Below are 20,710 nucleotides of genomic sequence, written 5' to 3'. Positions count from 1 at the left end.
GGAATTTCTTTTCGAGAAATGTAGTACTGTATGGTACTAATCAACAGAAAAAAAGGGATTTTCATTTTTTTTTTTAAAAAAAATCGATTTAAAAATAGATCAGAAGGCTACAGCGCGAGAACTTGGACACATGTTTTCAAACGAAGGATATAATTTGAATAAGTAAATTATCTTTCAAATAAAACAAAAAGAGAGAACATTTCTTGAACTGTTCCAGAGGTAGAGCATTTTAATATTTTGTCGATATTCGCACGTGAGAAATGGAGCCGAGGCGGCATGTTTGGCGTCCTCTATCTCGGACTAAGATTTTATTTTTGGACAAAACAAACATTTAAGAAAGAAAAAAAAAAGTTTCTTTCTTTGTTCTGAATTTTAACATGTATTAAATTCAGTAACATCTGAGACTTTCAAAGTAACCTCCCTACCTGAATTAATATAGAATATGGCGTTCGCTTATCGCGTTTCATAAATAGGTATGACTAATTCGGAAGACAAATCTAGTTTTCTTTTCACGCCAGAATTCCGCTTTCGAAGAACAAAATGAAGCAAATAATGTATCCAGACAAGTTAACTGAATTAGCTTTAAAACAACTCAGAATAAATTCACTTTTCTTTCCGACTTGGGCCAAGAAATATGGCAAACGTAAAATTCCTTTCTGTTGTTTTGTCTTTGAACTTGCACACGCTTTAACAGGCAATCACTATCTTTTGACAGTTTCTTTTTGTAGATAGAATAGTAATTTTGTTAAACGATAGGATTAGTTAAACGAACTAAGTTAAAAGATAGGATTTGCCGGCCAAGCGGTTCTGATAACACAGAAAACTTCACTACTAGAGGGCAGAGGAGCAAAATCACATGATATGATGTAAATTTGAACTGTATTAGGCATACAGGAATGTGTTAAAATTACTTCAAGTGCATTTGTATCGAAAATTTTGAAGAAATAACTAATAATTACCAAAAAATCATAACAAAACAAGAAATAATAATGACCGTAAGATAATTCACGAACATTTCATAAGTAAATTATTAAATCTTTTAAGACTTTTTCTTTTGGAAATATTTATTTTAATTTTGAAGTACAGTCCGCGGCATAAAATTTGTTACAAAAATTCTAAGTCCAAATGAATAACAAACTCTTGCCCAGTTTTCTTATGCATTCCAGCAATACATGTATCAATCGATTAGTTGCTTCTAGTATTTATTCCAACTCCTCCCCGTCCTCCACCTCTCCTTGTCTAAAGCAGTGTGTGTGACGTAGTACACTCTTTCCATTCAGCTGAAAAAGAAACAGGAATCAAGTTTACAACGTTATAGCTTTAAAACAGTCTTTTCCATTCGTTTGTTCTGAAATATTTTTGAGAGCCTAAATTAAAGGAAAGTCACACAATCTTCCCAGAGCTTCATAAATATCTTTAGTTTCATTCTTTTCTTTCTTTAAAGAGTGCAAGCTAGTAAGATGCTCCCTAAGAAATCTATGGAAATTGCCAAGAGCTCTAAAATATCTACGGACAGAAACGAGTTTTATTCAATGATTCATTTAATTTCTTTTCAGTAAGTGCAAGCAAATGTTTCAGGGGCGTCATTTGGGCACGACAGGAGGGTGTAATTCCCCCTCTCTTGAGCTTCATAAATACGTATTTTTTGATCAGATGTATAGTAATACACTAATAAAAAGTGAAAAACTTATGTTGCCGGAGAATCTCTTACATTTGATAGAACCATGTGATAAAGTAGTGCCAAGCCCTGTGCGTCATTGTCTGTTAGGTGAATGGTTAATGTAAGTTACTCCTACGTGGATGGTCCGAGCTTCCAATCAAGACCATTCTTATTGATTATTTTATTTGAGCTACGCTCATACTGTATATTCCACAAGTTCAAGTTTGAAGTAATGTAGTCACAGCTAGTTTAATTCGAAATAATTTTCCAATATTATATTTGTTACTAAATTTACATGGCACTCCTCACTTGTTTATAGCCCTGCATAAATGCAAAATTGTTTTAAAAGTATATTTTCCTTTCAAGTATTACTGATTTTTTTTAAATTGTCCTTCAACTTTATTTTATAATTATTTTCTATTTCTTAATTATAACATATTTTCTATTTATATTGTATTCTATGTTACACGTTTATTATTTATATTTCATGTCTTACCTTTGAAGAGGAGCTTTTGACATTCAGAGCAGCAGGGACATACACAGGATGCAGGCCTTGGCAATCCACAGCTTTTGCCCCCACGAATTCACTACTTGTTTTGTATATATATCTAATTTTATAGATGGTGATAGCAGGGGCGGATCCAGGGGAGTGTGTTTGGGGTGATCGCATCCCCCAGAATAGGGAACCTTTTATACTTTTTATTTTAAAAATAAAAAATATCCTAAGTATTTTTCATCTTTGTATTATAAATGTAAATTAAAACCTAAAGTAGAGAGGCCTTACTTTCTTAAGAAAGTTAATTCTACAGAAGAGCTCTTTCTCATTTTCTATTTTTTTCTTTTCTTTCTTTTCTTTTCTTTTCTTTCTTTCTTTCTTTTTTCTTTTCTTTTTTGCAATCCGCTCTTACCTTGATTTGACTTCGAACGACCGCCCCTCCCAAACAATCATCCTGGATCCGCCCCTGGATGATAGACATTTTAGTAAAATATGCCCTCAATCGCTGAAATAAATTCCTGTCAAGCTTTCGATCGCTGAAATAAATTTCTGTCTACGGCCCTGCAAAACAGTGACGATTTTAGGGAGTGATCAGTTAGTAATGCCTCCCTGGAGCAACGACACTTTCCCAGAAGTCATATCTCCGATAATTCAGAATGTGATTTGTGCATTATCACTTTTCACTCTCAGTGTCTTGAAACGCACCAAAAAGGAACTGTTCTGAAGTATTTACTGGTTCTCCCTATGGCAACATTTCAATATGGCCAACCTTGGACATATACACATCTGAAATATCACCTTTTATGTCAGTGATCCCGAAAACTATCCATTCGACACAAATATAGGATATTTTCGATTCTTTATTCCTGTCACCCTCCCATTGTCAACTCGAAGCCAACCAAGGCTTATTTTGGACTTACGCAGCATCCACAGTATCACTTTTGATCTTTGCATATGAATTCGACACTAATTTCGTTCGTATTTGACTATTTTTACATGTCACCTTCACCTCTTGGTAGGGATTTTTTCAGTATCTCGCTCCCACAACTATGGAGAAATTTCAACCAACTAAGTATAATTATAAATTATCATCTGAAACAACAGTACGGGTGATCTTTTTCGCAGAGGAATTCGTTAACTACTGTTTCAATATCAATGTATTGGCGTTTTTTTCTCTCCATGCTGAAGATTGCCAAAGTGCTAAACTTCATCTGCACTATTGTGCAATGAATATATGTTTTAGTGGTTTAATTTACTGAATACTCGCTTAGATGTTTCTCTCGTCACAGAAAAAGTGATATACAGTTATAAAAGAAAAATGAAACGAAATATCTAATTTTTACGTCCCACGATTATGCCGACTATGCTAATGGAGAGAGTAATGGTGAGAAATAAATGAAATTGTTTAATGAAAAAAGTGGGAGGAAACGGGAGAAGCCACACGGTGTTTGTCCACTCATGCACACGGTGTTTGTCCATAATAAAGTTCATTCGGCGTGAGCTGGGATCGAACCAAGGACCCCATGCACCATAGGTAAAGTTATAAAAGAATAGGCGTCTAAACAAATACGGAACACTACTATCAATGAGAGTTATATAAGATTAGATTTTTATTTATTTCATTCTAAGTTAAAATTTCAATCAATCTTGTTCTTCATTACTGTTCGAAAACTTAAAGTTGTTGCTGCAAGGACGTGATAAATCTTTTCAGTAGACTTCGCAGTCGCCTCCACAGCTTCTTTTTCATGTAAGGCTAAAGTAGTCTCATTTTAGACATCGAGGAAAAATAGTGGAATTACGAATTTTCAATGGGCCCCGTTTTACTCTGGGCTCCCTCAACGCACTGCCGTTAGTTACGTCACTGTTCAGGATGCATGATGCAGCTTCTGCTTTTAGGAATACTTTCTAAGGCAGTACGAGTTGTTTTTTTTTTTTTTTTTTTTTTACTGCTGTGTGAATTAAGTTGTATTTGCTAGAAGTGTCGGTCAAAGGATACTAAAGATCCTACACTCAAACACAAATAATCTCTTTTGAAACTCTAATGGAAAACGAAACGAATCGTCCTAAACATGTTACGCTTTTGAAGAGAAAAACAGCAAAGCAGTAGTTGCACATACGCTTAATGGTGTTTCTTGGATACAAATTTGTAACTTACAAAAGTCATGTTCACGTCATGGTTTGATAGATGAAGGGTTAGTAAAAGGAATTCTTACGCTGGTGGTCGTGGGTTCGAATCTCTGCTCTTCTTGTTACTTTTTTCTCTTAGCTACACTTAGTTTGTGCATTCCAAACCTCGAAGTTTGGTTTGGATTATTTATGAAAGCAGGTAGAGAATTAATTGTAGTCGAAATTAGTTTCAAATATGAGATTATAATTACATATTTTGTCTTTAACTTATTACATATCAATTTTTATATCAATTTTTTCAGTCTTTATTTAATTCATACAATGAACATTTGCAGAGCGACGTCAGTCGGACGAAAGTACTATATTCCATTGTTACTCTAATATACCTAGGTATTTGTTCATATATTTATAAATTGTTTACTAAGTAAAAACTTATGGCGGTCCACATTATGTGTCATATAATAGACCGTACGAAGGCGGACATAGCAGAAGGCGTATTGCAAATATCCCTGATGATAAAAAGTAGGGGTCTTCTTCACTAGATTCGAACCACTGTTACAGGCGGTTTTGGTTTACATAGCAAGCATAATACCACTCGGCCACCAAGTCTCGCACGTTAGCCTCTTTATTAATGCAGAACATACTGAGACACTTACATTCACTGGTGTCGCGTAATGTATTTCATAACATTTTGTTAATAAGTGGGTCGAATTAGGTAGCCCTCGAAAGGACTGATGGTGTGTATAATTTATTAATAGTGTGTATAGTCCCCTTGGGACTCGATTACAGCTGCCATACGCCGTGGCATTGAATCCACCAGGCGAGAGATATAGCGTTTGGTGCAACAGATTGACCACGCATCTTCAACACGCTCCCAAAGATCATTAGATGTTCGTGGAGGATTGTTCGAACAGGTTTCCCGCAATGTTCTTGCAACAGAGGCACACATATTTTCAATAGGGTTCAGATCTGCTCCATGAGGAACCCAGTCAACTATTTCGACATCAGGTTGCCTCTGCAACCATGTCTGAACCACATTTGAATTATGTATCGAGCTATTGTCCTGTTGCAAATATAATATGCCGTCACCTACATGAGCTTTTATTTCCGGAAGCGTTTCATCCAGATGTTCCACATACTTGTGGGCGTTTAGGCGACCAGGAATCCTGTAGATTCCTCCGAAATTTGCAGCCTTGCATATCCATGCCCAACAGTGGACAGTTACATGCCCCCATTCGACCAGAACGGGAAACGTATTCAGAGGCAAACCTTTTTCCAGGGGGCAGTAAACACGCTTCGGCCCGAAGTGTGCACTGGAAAATATTTTTTCGTCTGTGAAAACGACCTCGTCCCACACACGTGCAATATTTAACTGTGCAAACGCCAGACGGTCAACCATGTTGTCTTCTGTTAGTCGCGCCTTAACAGCTGCCCTGTATGATCTCAAACCAAAGGATTTGAGTCTACGACGGACAGTCGTAACATCCCCTGGGAAATTGGTTTCCTCTCGTAACTGTCGGGCAGACATGAAAGGGTGCTCACGGCATTGGGCAATTAAACTCTGGTCTTCTTCGGCAGAGGAAACTCTTTGTCGCCCACTTCATCTTTTACGTCTTACATCTCCTGTTTCCTCATATCTCCTCCACCACCTCCGTGCTGTAGCACGTTTAACGCCATATCTCGCGCCTGCCTCGCTATAGTTCATGCCCGCATGCTCAATTAAAGCAATCACGCTGCTTTTAACAGACGCTTCGTAGTGAGCCATTTTCACACCAGAAGCAAAATGATAGCTTTGCTTAGGTGTTTGAACGGAGCGTGCTTCATGTGACGTCACGTAACAAGGCGGAGTTTCCTCTCATTGCTGTAGACGATATCGTACGCCCTCTGCTGGGTGTTTCGTGACGGAAAAATTGCTTTTAAGCAGTTCATGGCGACCGCTTTGAAATCAAATGTAAAGTATGAGAATTAAATTTGTCATATCTGTAGTTTGGTGTAGAGACAAAACAAAATTGGAAACCAAAGGTTTAAGAACAACTCGGATTATTAATATAAAACAAGTCAAAGATTATTAACTTGTATTATCATACAAGACATGCGAGAATTTTGAAACAAAGAGAAATAACTTAGAAATTTGCAACTGAAGACAAAAAAAAAAAAAAAAAAAAAAAAAAAAAAAAAAAAAAAAAACTTAAACACACTAAAGGGTATGAGTAGGGGGATTAATGGGGACATCAGCAATGAAGCTACATGTCCCCGTCTCGATTAACGCGAGGGATGGATTTTACCATTTCACTTTGACGGAATAACGTAGAGGATGGAGAGGAGGGGGAAGATACATAACAGCTATAAATATAGAAATAAAAGTGACAATGTTCGGTGGTGAATAACTCTTGAACTACCCGATCGTTCTCAATCACATTTTGAACATAGATGAAATTCGAACCTGGGAAGCTTTTTGTTATTTCATTTTGATACTAGAACTTGCGGAAGAGGAGGGGAGGGTAAATATATGAAAATGAATAAAACTTAATAACTCTTGAACAATCCGACTGATCCCAATCAATCAAACATTCAATATAGATAAGGTTCGGACCTGGGATGTTTTCATTTTTTGCCTTGACGGCACAATGTAGGAGAGGGGAAGGGGGGACTATGTAAAAAAATAAAAATGCTGTCTTGGTGACTTCATCACGCTTAAACCACCGAACTGATCTTATTCAAATTATCAACGTAGATGAGGTTCGGACCTGGCGTGGTTTTTATCATATCCCTTTGATGGTAGAACGTAGGATAGGAGGAGGGGAGGGGAGATATCTATAAAAATGAATAAAACTTAACAACTCTTGAACCAGCTGACCGATCTCGATCTAATTTTCAACATAGACGACGTTCGGGCCTAGAAACTTGTGTTTTAATATTTTCACTTTGACGGTAGAACATAGGAGAGGATAAGAGAAGGGGAGATTAATATATAAAAATTAAATAGAACAACTCTTGAACCATCCAACAGATTTCGATCAAATTTTCAACGTACATGACATTCGGGCCTGGGATAACTTTTGTCATACCGTGCCCCCAACATGGAGAGGGATACATAAGATCATCGAAAATGACCAATATCAAAGAGTGCTTTAGTAATAGTAAAACCATAACATATTACTATTTTTCTTTAATTTAGCCCAGCGAAATCGGGATGCGACTTAGATTCGAGGACGTCTTAAGTTCGAGTAGTTATCGAGAAATAATTAAAGATATTAACGTGTTATTGAATTACTTTGCTATTATTATTATTATTATTATTATTATTATTATTATTATTATTATTATTATTATTATTATTATTATTATTATTATTGAAGATTTCAAATATTGAAAGATCAAAATATTCAAATACCTTAAGACAAATAAACGTGTGTCATCGCCGACTAATGATCACCAAAACTTCTAAATTTAAACAAAATATTCACACATGGTTCCGACTTGAGAACCTCCAGATTATTAGCTAGCGCCTTGAGCACAGATCCACGCTCTATATGCGCTAAATGGTATGTTTTAGTATGTTTAAAGTAGATTTCCTTGCCTCCAGTTACAAAATTCTAAGTTAGTATTTTTCGTTCTTTCAAAATTTCTTTCCATTTTTTTAATCATGTAAGTCAATAATCTTTGGCATAGTTTATATTAATAATGTGGTTGTTCTTAAACCTTTCGTTCGCTATTTGGTTTCTTCTCCACACCAAACTACAGATATGATACGTTTAATTCTCATACTTGTCATTTGGTTTCAAAGCAGTCACCATTATCTGGTAAAGCAATTTTGTTCGCCACGATTCATGAGTTTTGTAACAAAACACGTCAAGAAATGAGTTAAATGAAGGCTGCAAGAGTTTATATCAAAGTTGAGTATTGTGAGCTAGTGACAAGCATGTAATAACGTCTCGTATTTGAAAATAATGTTAGCTACTTTTAATTCACTATCTGGTATTATATTTAATTCAAGCTTAAAGAATTGGAATGAACAAACTCAGTGTAGCTTAAAGAAAAAAAAGTAAGAAGAACGGACGAGATTCGAACCACCAGTACAAAAATCCTGTTCACTAACCCCTCACCTAACAAGCCATCAACTTCTATAAGTTTTAAATTTGCAAGCAAATGATACCATTATACGTTTGTGCAATCAATGTTTTGCTGTTTTCCTCTTCAAGAACGTAACATGTTTACGACGATTCGATTCGTTTCGTTTTCCATTAGAGCTTCTAGAGAGATGATTTGTGTTTGAGTATAGGATCTTTTGTTTCCTTTAACCGACAGTTCTAGCAAATACAACTCAATTGAAACAGCTGTAAAAAAAAAAAAAAAAAAAAAAAAAAAAAAAAAAAAAAACTAGTACTGTCTTAGAAAGTATTCCTAAAAGGGAGACTGAACCCATCGTGCACCCTGAACAGTGACAGGAGTGCGTTGAGCGAGGCCAACAGCAAAATGGGGTCCATTGAAGATTCGTAACTCCACTTTGAAGGGTTTTAATTAATTTCACACTTTTTCCTCAATGTTTAAAATGTAACTACTTAGCCTTAGATGAAAAGGAAGTTGTGAAGGAGGTATAGACTGTGTATTTGTTTCAACAAGTGTATAACTGATTAATTGTAGCAAAAGAACTGACAAACTCTAAGACAAGAAGAATGATCTTGTATTGTAGCACTGCAATTGGTGAGAAAAGCTTAAAAGTGGAAAAAATATTTTTATGTACTTATTCCCTTTTTCCAATCAGTGGTTCAATTATGAGCCTATATTTTTGAGGTGTTAAAAATAACAATAATAAGAAGAAAAGTTATTAACTGGTAGGTTACGCTGGACTCTTAATTGTGTATATGGAACGTGGGGTTATACAGAGGATTTTGGATTTCTGTTGGCGATCAATTAATATTTACCCTAGTAGGGAATACTGGTTGGTCCGTATTTCGAACAGTAATGAAGATCAAGATTGATTGAAATTTCAACTTAGAATGAAATAAATAAAAATCTAATCTTATACAACTCTCATTGATAGTAGTGTTCCGTATTTGTTTAGACGCCTATTCTTTTATAACTTTACCTATGGTGCATGGAGTTGTTGGTTAGATCCCAGATCGCGCTGAATGAACTTTATTATGGACAAACACCGTGTGCATGAGTTTTCTTGGGTTTCTCCAGTTTCCTCCCACTTTCTTCATTAAACGATTTCATTCGTTTCTCACCATCACTGTCTCCATTAGCGTAGTCGGCATAACGTGGGACGTAAAATTTCTCCACAGTTGTGGGGGCGAGATACTGAAAAAATCCCTACCAAGAGGTGAAGGTGACATGTAAAAGTAGTCAAATACGAACGAAATTAGTGTCGAATTCATGTGCAAAGATGAAAAGTGACACTGTGGATGCTGCGTAAGTCCAAAATAAGCCTTGGTTGGCTTCGAGTTGACAATGGGAGGGTGACAGGAATAAAGAATCGAAAATATCCTATATTTGTGTCGAATGGATAGTTTTCGGGATCACTGACATAAAAGGTGATATTTCAGATGTGTATATGTCCAAGGTTGGCCATATTGAAATGGGGTCATAGGGAGAACCAGTAAATACTTCAGAACAGTTCCTTTTTGGTGCGTTTCAAGACACTGAGAGTGAAAAGTGATAATGCACAAATCACATTCTGAATTATCGGAGATATGACTTCTGGGGAAGTGTCGTTGCTCCAGGGAGGCATTACTAACTGATCACTCCCTAAAATCGTCACTGTTTTGCAGGGCCGTAGACAGAAATTTATTTCAGCGATCGAGATAAGAGATTCTCCGGCGACATAAGATTTTCACTTTTTATTAGTGTATTACTATACATTTGATCAAAAAATACGTATTTATGAAGCTCAAGAGAGGGAGAATTACACCCTCCTGTCCTGCCCAAATGACGCCCCTGAAACATTTGCTTGCACTTACTGAAAAGAAATTAAATGAATCATTGAATAAAACTCGTTTCTGTCCGTAGATATTTTAAAGCTCTTGGCAATTTCCATAGATTTCTTAGGGAGCATCTTACTAGCTTGCACTCTTTAAAGAAAGAAAAGAATGAAACTAAAGATATTTATGAAGCTCTGGGAAGATTGTGTGACTTTCCTTTAATTTAGGCTCTTAAAAATATTTCAGAACAAACGAATGGAAAAGACTGTTTTAAAGCTATAACGTTGTAAACTTGATTCCTGTTTCTTTTTCAGCTGAATGGAAAGAGTGTACTACGTCACACACCTGCTTTAGACAAGGAGAGGTGGAGGACGGGGAGGAGTTGGAATAAATACTAGAAGCAACTAATCGATTGATACATGTATTGCGGGAATGCATAAGAAAACTGGGCAAGAGTTTGTTATTCATTTGGACTTAGAATTTTTGTAACAAATTTTCTGCCGCGGACTGTACCGGTATATACAGAGGTGCTTCGAAACCATGTAACGGTTCTGACACCGTTACAAGCCATGTTTGAAACTGTAAACTTAACTGTAGTAAAATATTTTTCATTCCATTAATTTGAAACAATTTGGGTAATGTGAAACACAGAAAGAGGACATAGCCTACTGGAACAATAAAACTATTCAGTACATTCCCGTCAGAGACAGAAAAATAAATATGGCGACCAATTTTCCATATGTATTATAGTATTTGCGTGGACTTTTTATTAGTCTTGAGTTTGATTGTATGTTTCTGTCAAATCCAGAAAAAATGGGAAAAAAAGAAGGAATGTCACAAAATTGCATTTTCGAGAAAACGGCGTTTTAATATTAAAAGCAGCTTACAAAGAATAGGGTTAGTCAAATTTTTTGCTCCTTTTTACATGGATATATCTGCATCTACGCATGCATGGCATATGCAGTCAAATAGTACCAAGAGTCACCAACGGATAGGACAAAGCACTCGAAGAAGCACGTACACGGACATTCCTTGTTTTTTCCCCTTACCCTTCAAATATAATTGCGACAATTGTTGTTAATTACCGCGTAAGTATTCTGGCTATCTTAATGTTTCATATTTACCATTTTGGTTGTCCTTTTATATGACATGGTATGAATATTGATATTACCTTTGTAGGGCAGTAAGAAAATCTCAGCAGGCAGAGGCTCACCCTCGCGATACAGACTATTACTATCAGATGGACGGCACGTGGACGGCTATGCTGTGTTGGCAACGAAGCTGAATAATAAAGTGAAGTCAGGGGAACTAAAAAACTATACAGTGATTAAGCTTACTAGACATGCAACCAGTAGTGTGGTCAGTGCCAGAAAAGGAGCAAAGTAAGTATTGTTCGATGAATCAAAAATCGTTTGTTTTAGGTGATTGTCATTCATTCAACAAAGAACTTTAAAAAAAGGTCTAGAGATGCAAAGAAAGAGAAACATTTTTTTGGCTGGAAAATTTTGGATTTTTTTTTCAAAGTTTGACTTTAAGTATCATTCTGTTCTGTTCTCCAATTTTAATCCGAAACAGCATTTAGTTACTGTATTCTTAAGAAATAAGGTGAGAAATATTTTGAGAATCAAAGAAAATCGACCCCTTCCGAAAAAAGAGAAAGAGCAAATAATAGGCACTAGGATACTCCACTTCCAACAAATGGTTTGTAGATTTACAATATTTTAGCAAAAGAATAAAGTGTTAGTAAGATGTAGAAATTAGATTTTGTATTTCAGAATTATCGTTACCAGTTTACGCATAAGTTAAACATCAGTTAGTCATGCGTTTTAGGAGCTCAAGTGTCATTTTATGAGAGAAGTTTAGTCACAGGTTTTAGGAGTTTAAGTCTCGTTTGAGGAGAGAATTTTAGTCATAGGAGTTTAAGTCATTTTGTGAGAAAGCATAGAACAAGCAGATATATACAGGGTGGACCACTTATCTGGATACGACCTTGTAACTTTTAAATTAATACATAAAAAAATGCTGATATTTTGTATAATGCAAATGTCAACAGGGTAACATACCTCACGTTATTTCATATTTCAAATCTACATATTGAATGGAAACATTAATATACCACATTTTTTGTGTTGCAAACTACGGATTATACACTATACAGTGTCAAAAGCATCCAAAAATAAACAAACATTTGAAGGCTTCTACAACAGTAGTAATACAAGTGAGATGGACGAAGCAATGTACGTCCACAGTCTCGAATAATATGATCATGATGTGATGTATCTATATATGTGAAAATAAATGTGACTATGTTTATGACTTAATAATTCTTGAACCACCAGATGGATTTCGACCAAAGTTTCAACATAGGTGAGGCTTGGGCCTGGGATGGTTTTTATCATTTCACTTTGACGGTACAACGTAGGGGAGGAAGGGAGATATATAAAAATAAATAGAACTTAAGTCTTGAACCACTAGACCGATCACGATCAAATTTGCCGCATAGATAAGGTTCGGGCCTGGGATGGATTTCATCATTTCACTTCGACGGTGCGACTTAGGGGTGTGAAAAGGCGAGGAGATATATAAAATGATCGAAAATAAACGATATTAGTGTCGAATCCGTAGTTTTCTGGGTTGCTGAAATGAATAGTGACACTTCGGATGCCATTTAAATGTAAATTCAGGCCCGCAACTTGGGGGAGGGGGAGATATATAAAAATGATCGAAAATGACCGATATCAGAGACCGCTTCAGTAATAGTATAAAGTGACTAACTAACGGAACATATTATTTATTTTTCTTATTTTTAACTCAGCGAAGGAGGTAATTGACGCTAGTCTGAAATATCTCATATCATGATCGCAGTACTTGACACTAAAAATATTTTCGATGTGCGTTGTTCCATCCGTCTCACTTGCGTTCTTACTGTTGTAGAGGCCTCCAAAATTTGGACGTTTGTAATACTATAATGTAGTTTGCAACACTGAACAATAATCGTGGTATTGTATGTTTAATGTGTGTGATTTAATATGGAATCTGACGTAGTGGCATTTGAAGAACACAAATTTATGTTTGGTTGGGTACACTGTTAATCCGGTGGCATTGCAGAGTATGTCAAATAGCGTCCCCTTGGCATGGTGCAAAATTTCAGCGTTTTCTATCCATTAGTTTAAAAGTTCCGAGGAGTGATCAGAAAGTTAGGTTACAAAGCCTGGAGTGAAATGTGTATATATTATTTCATACAACCAACAGATAATACAAACTTGGGTTATTATTCGACATAGTGTCCATAGCGGTTTAGGCACTTATCACTTCGTGGATAGATTTGAAGATTCCGTCCTGGTAAAATTCTTGTCCTTGCATTTTCAGCCACGTTGTCACGAAGTGTTTAACTTCCCAGGGTGTCTGTCTGTCACGAAATCAGAAAGCAGTCATAAAAGTCAAGAAATTTAGCTTTTGGGTCACGATTTTTCTTAACTGCACATATGTAAGTACGGATTGGAATATTTTGTTCTATAAAACGTCAAAATTCATCACCAAAAATGTCTATGGTCGGCTTTAGACGCTCCAAATCGCAAGCAAATCACGTGTCTACCGCATGGGTGGAAATTCGGCCTAATTCACAACCAAATTCGCTCTTGAGAATGTTACGAAATTTTATAACTTGGTAAAGAAAAGGTCACGAAAAAGTCACGAAATTTCATTTTGGAAGTTTAGTAGACACCCTGCTTCCTCATCTGAAGCGAAGTGACGGCCTCCTAGGTGCTCTTTCAAGTGCGAAAACAAGTGAAAGTCGCTTGAAGCGAGGTCCGGGCTGTATACGGTCTATGATGTCGCGGTGAAACTGCTTCAACAACGTGGTGGTCCTCTGGGTTGTATGCGGGCGTTTTCTCTACCAGCCGCAAACTTTCAATGCCATTGTGCGACATGCTGAGGAGACATTATAGTCTCATCGTAAACTCTTCCTGTTGCCGGTGAATTTTAGACGCACTTACATGTTTCGACCACAGAAGTTGAATAACTGAGCGTATTTCTTCGCGAGACCAGTTTTCCAAACGGGTCGCCATTTGTGTTAACCTACATCTAGCGCCTAGCTGGCTGAAACTATTGACAGTTGCCACTCCATATATTAAAATTACCGCACAGTCATTCCTCTGTAACAGACGGAAACTACCCTGTATATCGCATTTATAGGATTATTTATAGTTCTACGATGTTATATTTACGCTACTGCTGAGGTTTCTATTCCAAACTTGACAAGAAATAACAATAAAAAAGTAGTAGTTCATGTGAATAAAGAATTTTTAGTGGACTAGACTTACAACATAGAGCATATCTAAAATGGTAGTTCAATTTGTAATTTTGCTGTATCTAAAGTGGAATATTATGCAATTAAATTATTATTATTATTATTATTATTATTATTAAAATTAATTAAAAAGAAGAAGAAGGGAAAGAAAGCTGCGATTCCCGATAAAACCTATTGGTTTGTGTTCGGGTTAATCGATATCAAATCAACCAGTGATGGTTAGTGACAAAATTTGTTATTATTATTATTTTTTAAATTTTTGGACTCAAAATTGTACTATATTTAGAGACTGAAATCAAACATTTATAAATTTTGAGATATTTAGTTCTTTCTTGAGCTTCCATTTTGTAGAGATGTGTAAGCCTATTTTGCACTTGACAATAGTTTGCGGTAAATGTTGTAGCGCCATTATTTTTGAAGATATTGGTTTCAAACAAAAACTATTTGAAGGAGAGAGAAAAAATTAGAGCATTTAATGTCCAGTTTTGTTCATTAGTGTGTGATTGGGATTATGGCAAAATCTAAGTATAGAGGACTGAAACACTTATTAATCATTATGTGTTACCTTTCGTTTTTACAATTGTCGGTGTATATAGTAGCACAATTATGTTTAATTTTTACTGTTTGCTGTTTTAAAGATATTAATTTTGATGTAAGAGCAAGTTGTATAGCATTTTGTAACATAGATCTACGGTGAGTTTTATTTTTTTTTTCTTTCTTTAAAATTTTAGATTTTAAAAATGAGAATTTGCGTTTCTCACACTTTAACTTTTAACATTTTTCTTAAAAAGACATTTGCAGCGTAGTAGGCTTAAGTATGCACTGGACATAAAATGTTGAACTTGTGATTCTTTTTCAAATGGTTTTTGTTTGAAATTAATACCTTTAAACATGTCACAGCCGTACATCTTATTATTGTATTTTTCTTTTCTTTAATTGAATATTATGTGATTGCTATTGTTGGTTAATCATATTTAATTATGCTATGGGATGTTAAAAGGACGGCCGATCTCCCCTTCGTAATTGAGAAGTTACCATTTGTTTATATTGTATATATATGTATGTTTCGTTTATTTCATCTGTTCAATATGTGTGTTTTGTGTGTTCTTAAATCCAAATGATAGGATATTCTCAATGGAAAATTCCTATTAACAGTGAATATTGTAGGAGAAACTTCCAAGGGTGAGACAAAGTCAAAGGGGTAATTCAGAACAGGATATGAAAGAGATTTTTGGAGATGTTTGTTAAGAAATGGTCACCAGGCCTTACGCGTGATGAGGACGTAAGCACTGAATATCAATGTGTCATTTTTTTTTAATATAACAAAAAATGTGTACGAAAAGGGAAAATACTTAGAGTCTATGTGCGCACGCAGCTAAAGTGTTGGGTGCACAAAAGGGTGTATATGGAAAGTTAACATTGGTGACCAAAGTACAAAATAGTCATAAGATCTGACGTAAGTTGCAGAAACTTGTCACGTTTTAGTATTTAGTATAAAGGTGATGTGTCTCTAAAAAACTGTTGTAACTTCGTAGACACACCTCGTACTATGTAGCTCGGGAGTCCGTCGGTCAATCTCTTTTTCGGCAATTGTAACTCCAAATTAACCGACGGACTTCAACTGTAACTTTACTTTTTCTTTTTAATAATAAACTGTGCAAGACAATTCGTCTCTATTATTCAAAGTGTACTTGCACCCCCGGATCTGTCTGCAGCTAAAGATTAAGAGAGACTTCATATGTTTGTTGTTTATTCACGTCTGACCGCTCGCATACTGTTAATCCTGAAGTTGAAATTTTAAAGTACGTTCTGCTCGCGTACTGGAGCTGCGACAAACATAACGGAGCTACGTTTATCGCAAACTTTTGTAAAATGCAAAAGAGACTTACGCACCTATACAAAATGGACACTTAAAAAAATTAAACATCTGAAAAATGATTGAATACTTCTTTCGAACTCTCTAAATACAGTACAGCTTTTAAAACTTACAAACTTTGCCAGCAATCTTTTAATCTAAAGTTGAGTGATTTAAAATGGATTGACCTCTATGTCTCCTTATATTCTGCTCTTGAGCACCCAGTATTTTGATCCAACAACTACATTTTGGATGTACTGTTTTCACTTGCGACTTCAGTCTTTTTAAATGCATTAAGTAAGCACAATACGATAGAAAATCAATTGGTAAAGCAATTGCCCGATAAGCGAGTGGACAGGGTTTGATTTGTTGTGTATGGTCAGATTTTTGTTATTCCAGAGTAAAGTTCGATAATGTTACTATTTCATTTTGTTTCAGGAGGGTGATTATAGTACTCGACATGGAAGTTGTTACTCCTGGATCCCAAGTTGGCTATACAATTGGAAATCCCGTTCAGATCCCATTGGAATCTGATTCAGCTCCCATCAGAGGGCATGCTTAATGGAAACGAAAGCAAGGCTCCTCGATCAGCTGCTCCGACAATCCCATCTCTCACAGATGGTGAGTAAAAATTAACTACTTGATAATAAGTAACCAGGAACACCTGTCTTGACACATCGTTGGTTATATCTAAAGGACATAAATATGTGGCTATACAATCTATTGAGTAACGTGGTACAATGTATTGTGTTGTGAATTTATTTTAGTTTTCCTTCCAACAAATTATACGTTTTTCGGTGTTTATTCATAATACAGCCTAATATAGATCCAGGACACCTAAGGATATTTCTCCATTTTTTAGAATTTCTTTTTCCAGTTATTGATTTCAAACACAGTGTCTTTGAACACCATTTGAGGCAGTGATTTTTGTATCATCACAATGTCATTGAATTTGGAAGTCTATGTCATCTTATATACTTTTGTTTCTGGTTACTAGTGATAATATTGTTATATTCCGCACGTGTTCTGTATTGTAAACAAGATACGTGCTTCTTTACAACTAGCACTACGAACAAGCAGACGACAGGCGTCACGTAACCGAAGATGAACTCTAGCTCCGCCGATGTCCGTGAAGAGAATATAAAACACACTGCAGGACCTTCATCGGCATCAGGTTCGGTTGGTCATATCCTTCCCCTAGTTTGGCTGGAGCTCTGAGAGGTTCCTTGCCCACCTGGTTTGCGTGGAGCTCTTGGGACATTAACAGTTCCTCTTGCTTGCCTGCAGCTCTGTGGTTTCCCTAGCTGCTTAGCTTGCCTGGAGGTCTGCGGGAGTATAACCCCTCTCTACTTGCTTAGATCACTGGGAGGACCTAACCTCAACCACAGCTTGTCTGGAGCTCTGGAATCCTTCCCTTGGCTGTTTGAGGCTAGAGACATCCATTTACCCAATAAGAATTTACATAGAGAACATTAGGATTTAGATTTCTGGGCTTTCGTTATCTAAGGCCGTTTAGCCCTTCACATTTTTGAGGGATGACGTCCCTCGGCGAGCACACAATCCGGGGAAAGGGAAGGGGGAGGAAGGAAGCGACCTGGGACCTATAAGTTAGGTACCACCCCAGCATTTGCCTGGTGTGAATGAGGAAAACCTCATTCAAGGTGGCTGGTCTGAAAAAGCGTTTTACACTTTTTCGACCGAGTGGCCCCACCGGGAATCGAACCCGTGACCGCTCGCACCGAAGACGAGAGCGTTAACGACTACGCTACGCGGGGCCACATAGAGAACATTGTATTGATCTCCGGAGCTCTGTTTTAGGGAATTGTATTATATATGTATATAACAAAACTTATATAATAAAAGGTTGTGGGAGAAAGTCCAAATTCCCGTGTGCCAACTACTCAATCTACTGTCTTAACAAGGAAATTTTACAGTATGATCTTTACTCGGCAGATTTTTTTTTCTCATTTGTGATTCTTACTTTCATAGTAGTAGATTATTATTCTTCCTCTCCTTGTTCCTGGATTATCATATTTAAGGGTTTAATTTTTCAAATGATTCAGAATTTAATGAAAAAGCTCTTATTTTACATTTTTTTTTTTTTTTTTTTTTTTTTTTTTTTTTTTTTTTTGTTTTTACTTGAGTTAAAAGTATATAGCTACAGGGCACAAAATTTCGAAGTCATGCACTCGCCAATCCAAAAATGATGGTTGCCAGTATCTGTCACGTACAAATTATGAGAAGTCCCCCCCCCCCCTTCTGTTTTTGATTTGACAAAGAAAGAGAGGGCATAACAGACAATTAGATTCAGAATAATCAATTCTACATTGGACAATTCATATACATGTTTAAAAATATGTTACCTTACGACTTCACGTTTGTGCAAAGCTCTCTGCACAGAAGTACCAGTTGTTGATTGCAGTTTTCGAATCAAAGTAAGATAATTCTCACTCAGTGACAATTATTTTCGTGCGAAACAAACTGCGCAGCCCTGTGAGTTTAGGCAGAAACCATTCCCACGGAACACTGGTCGCCAGCTCTAAATTTCTAGATGGCGACCGGAAATTTTGCGCCATGATATAGCACATGCTTTTTCGGTACACCACTCAGAAATTGTACAATATAGGTATCTTTACAATACTCTTGCAACTCGTTCGTTACATTTTGTAAATAATCGCATGTTTCAGTCGTACATTCACCCAAGTTTTTGTGTAAAAATTATTGAATCTGTATCAAAATATAATACTCTCTCCTAGATAATCTAAATAATTATACATCTGAAAGTTTAAATCAGTGGTTGTATAAGCGACAATAACTACATTTACTGTTGCGAGGGAAACGCAGTGTTTCTCTTTGTACTTTCAGTATACATACAATATGTCATTATTTACTGGAACTATCTGATGCACTTTAACAACCTATGATGCTAATTTACGAGGCGCATACAGAAAGAAACTTTCCCACGCGTCCCATAGCTAGAATGTGTATGATGATGAGCACAGAGGGAGGTCAACCGTCATCATAGACGACCTTGTGGACCTTGTTCGTGAAAGCATCATGCAGAATCGTCGCTTCACAATAACGGAACTCAGTGGTCAGTTCCCGTAGATTTCCCGCTCCTTATTACACACTCTTGTCACTGGTCGCACTTCACACGCAGCGGGAGTACTATTTTTCTATTGTAAAAATTTGTTTTGTCTGTTCAAAAAGTACATATTTCAAACAACAGTGTAGCAAACCACCTGCTTACGTCATCAAATTATATATTCATAATAAAATCTGAAGTCCAAAAATTTGTTTGCAGTGTTTCTAGTGCGTTTATTATTATTTAGCAATGTGCTGTATTTTTTTTTTTTTTTTTAAAAAGGCCTAAAAATCCCAGGATACTGGAACAAACAAGGTCAGGTTAGCCCAGGAACGAAAATGTTAATATACGATCCGATTCACAGGAGCTCTCACCGGAAATCGAACTGGGTGGTTATTCTGCATCCATAAGACAGTATGGTACATGACAATTTATCTTCCTTATAATGAACTTCATTCTTCACAATCGAAGCCACTCATGTATATGGTTAGCAGTTATAGCGTAAGATTATAGTTATTATATAACTTTACCAATACCACCTCGTGCTATGACGTCAGATAAACAATCAATTACCAACTATTTTCTTTTTTTTAAAAAAAATCACCATGTACGGATCTATGACGGAGTCATACGAGGGGTAAGTGGGTGATGTAAAAAAAAAAAAAAGCTTGAAACGCTACGAAAAAACTAAATGAAATTTAACACCCTATATTCTTTTCAAGACTAAATGTTTTAATTCTACTGAGCACGTATAACATTTGTAGCTTATTAATATTTTTGTCAATTATTATTCTTTCATTAACATTTCATACTCTTTATTTGTAGGTAATGTGACTACCTCGATTACATCTACTGGACTTACCTGGATCTAGGAAAGTTGCAAAGTACTACTCTTTATGCATTTCCATGTATGTCACTTTTTATGATTATTTGTAACGTTTTTATGCAATTAATAAAAAGGTATAGTACTGTTAATTACTGTTTCATTTGTATTCTTAGATCCTTTTAGGTACTCATGTAGAACATAGTTATCACGCTTACTATTTAGATATTTTACTGACGTAACATCTAGTTCTTTAAATCAGCATGATTAGGGACAGTAGTTTGTGAAATGAAGACAGAAATCATTCGAAAGAGAAAACTTTCTCAATCATAATTTTTACAAATTCAATTGTCAACTTGCTTTATGCTTGTCAGTTTTGTAGTGCAGAATGAAGGCTATTTTTCTACCTGTAAATTAAATTGTGTCATCTG

The 20,710-nt window shown here is 36.0% G+C and overlaps 1 protein-coding gene across 1 annotated transcript in view; it reads left to right on the top strand.

The window, feature by feature from the left end:
• Positions 1-20,431, top strand: part of LOC145692871 (replication protein A 70 kDa DNA-binding subunit-like) — a 40,504-nt gene extending 20,073 nt beyond the window's left edge. Inside the window, exons 3-5 of the mRNA XM_081768400.1 lie at positions 11,387-11,589; positions 16,810-16,992; positions 20,282-20,431. Coding sequence (XP_081624526.1) covers positions 11,387-11,589; positions 16,810-16,933 — 327 coding nt within the window. The 3' untranslated portion in view covers positions 16,934-16,992; positions 20,282-20,431. The remainder of the gene's footprint in view (positions 1-11,386; positions 11,590-16,809; positions 16,993-20,281) is intronic.
• Positions 20,432-20,710: the final 279 nt, after the last annotated feature.

This window comes from Thermobia domestica, chromosome 8, assembly GCF_964235325.1.
Source record: "Thermobia domestica chromosome 8, izTheDome1.hap1.1, whole genome shotgun sequence".
NCBI lineage: Eukaryota > Metazoa > Arthropoda > Insecta > Zygentoma > Lepismatidae > Thermobia > Thermobia domestica.
Note: the sequence above shows the minus strand (reverse complement) of the source record. Positions and strands in the feature narration are given on the sequence as shown.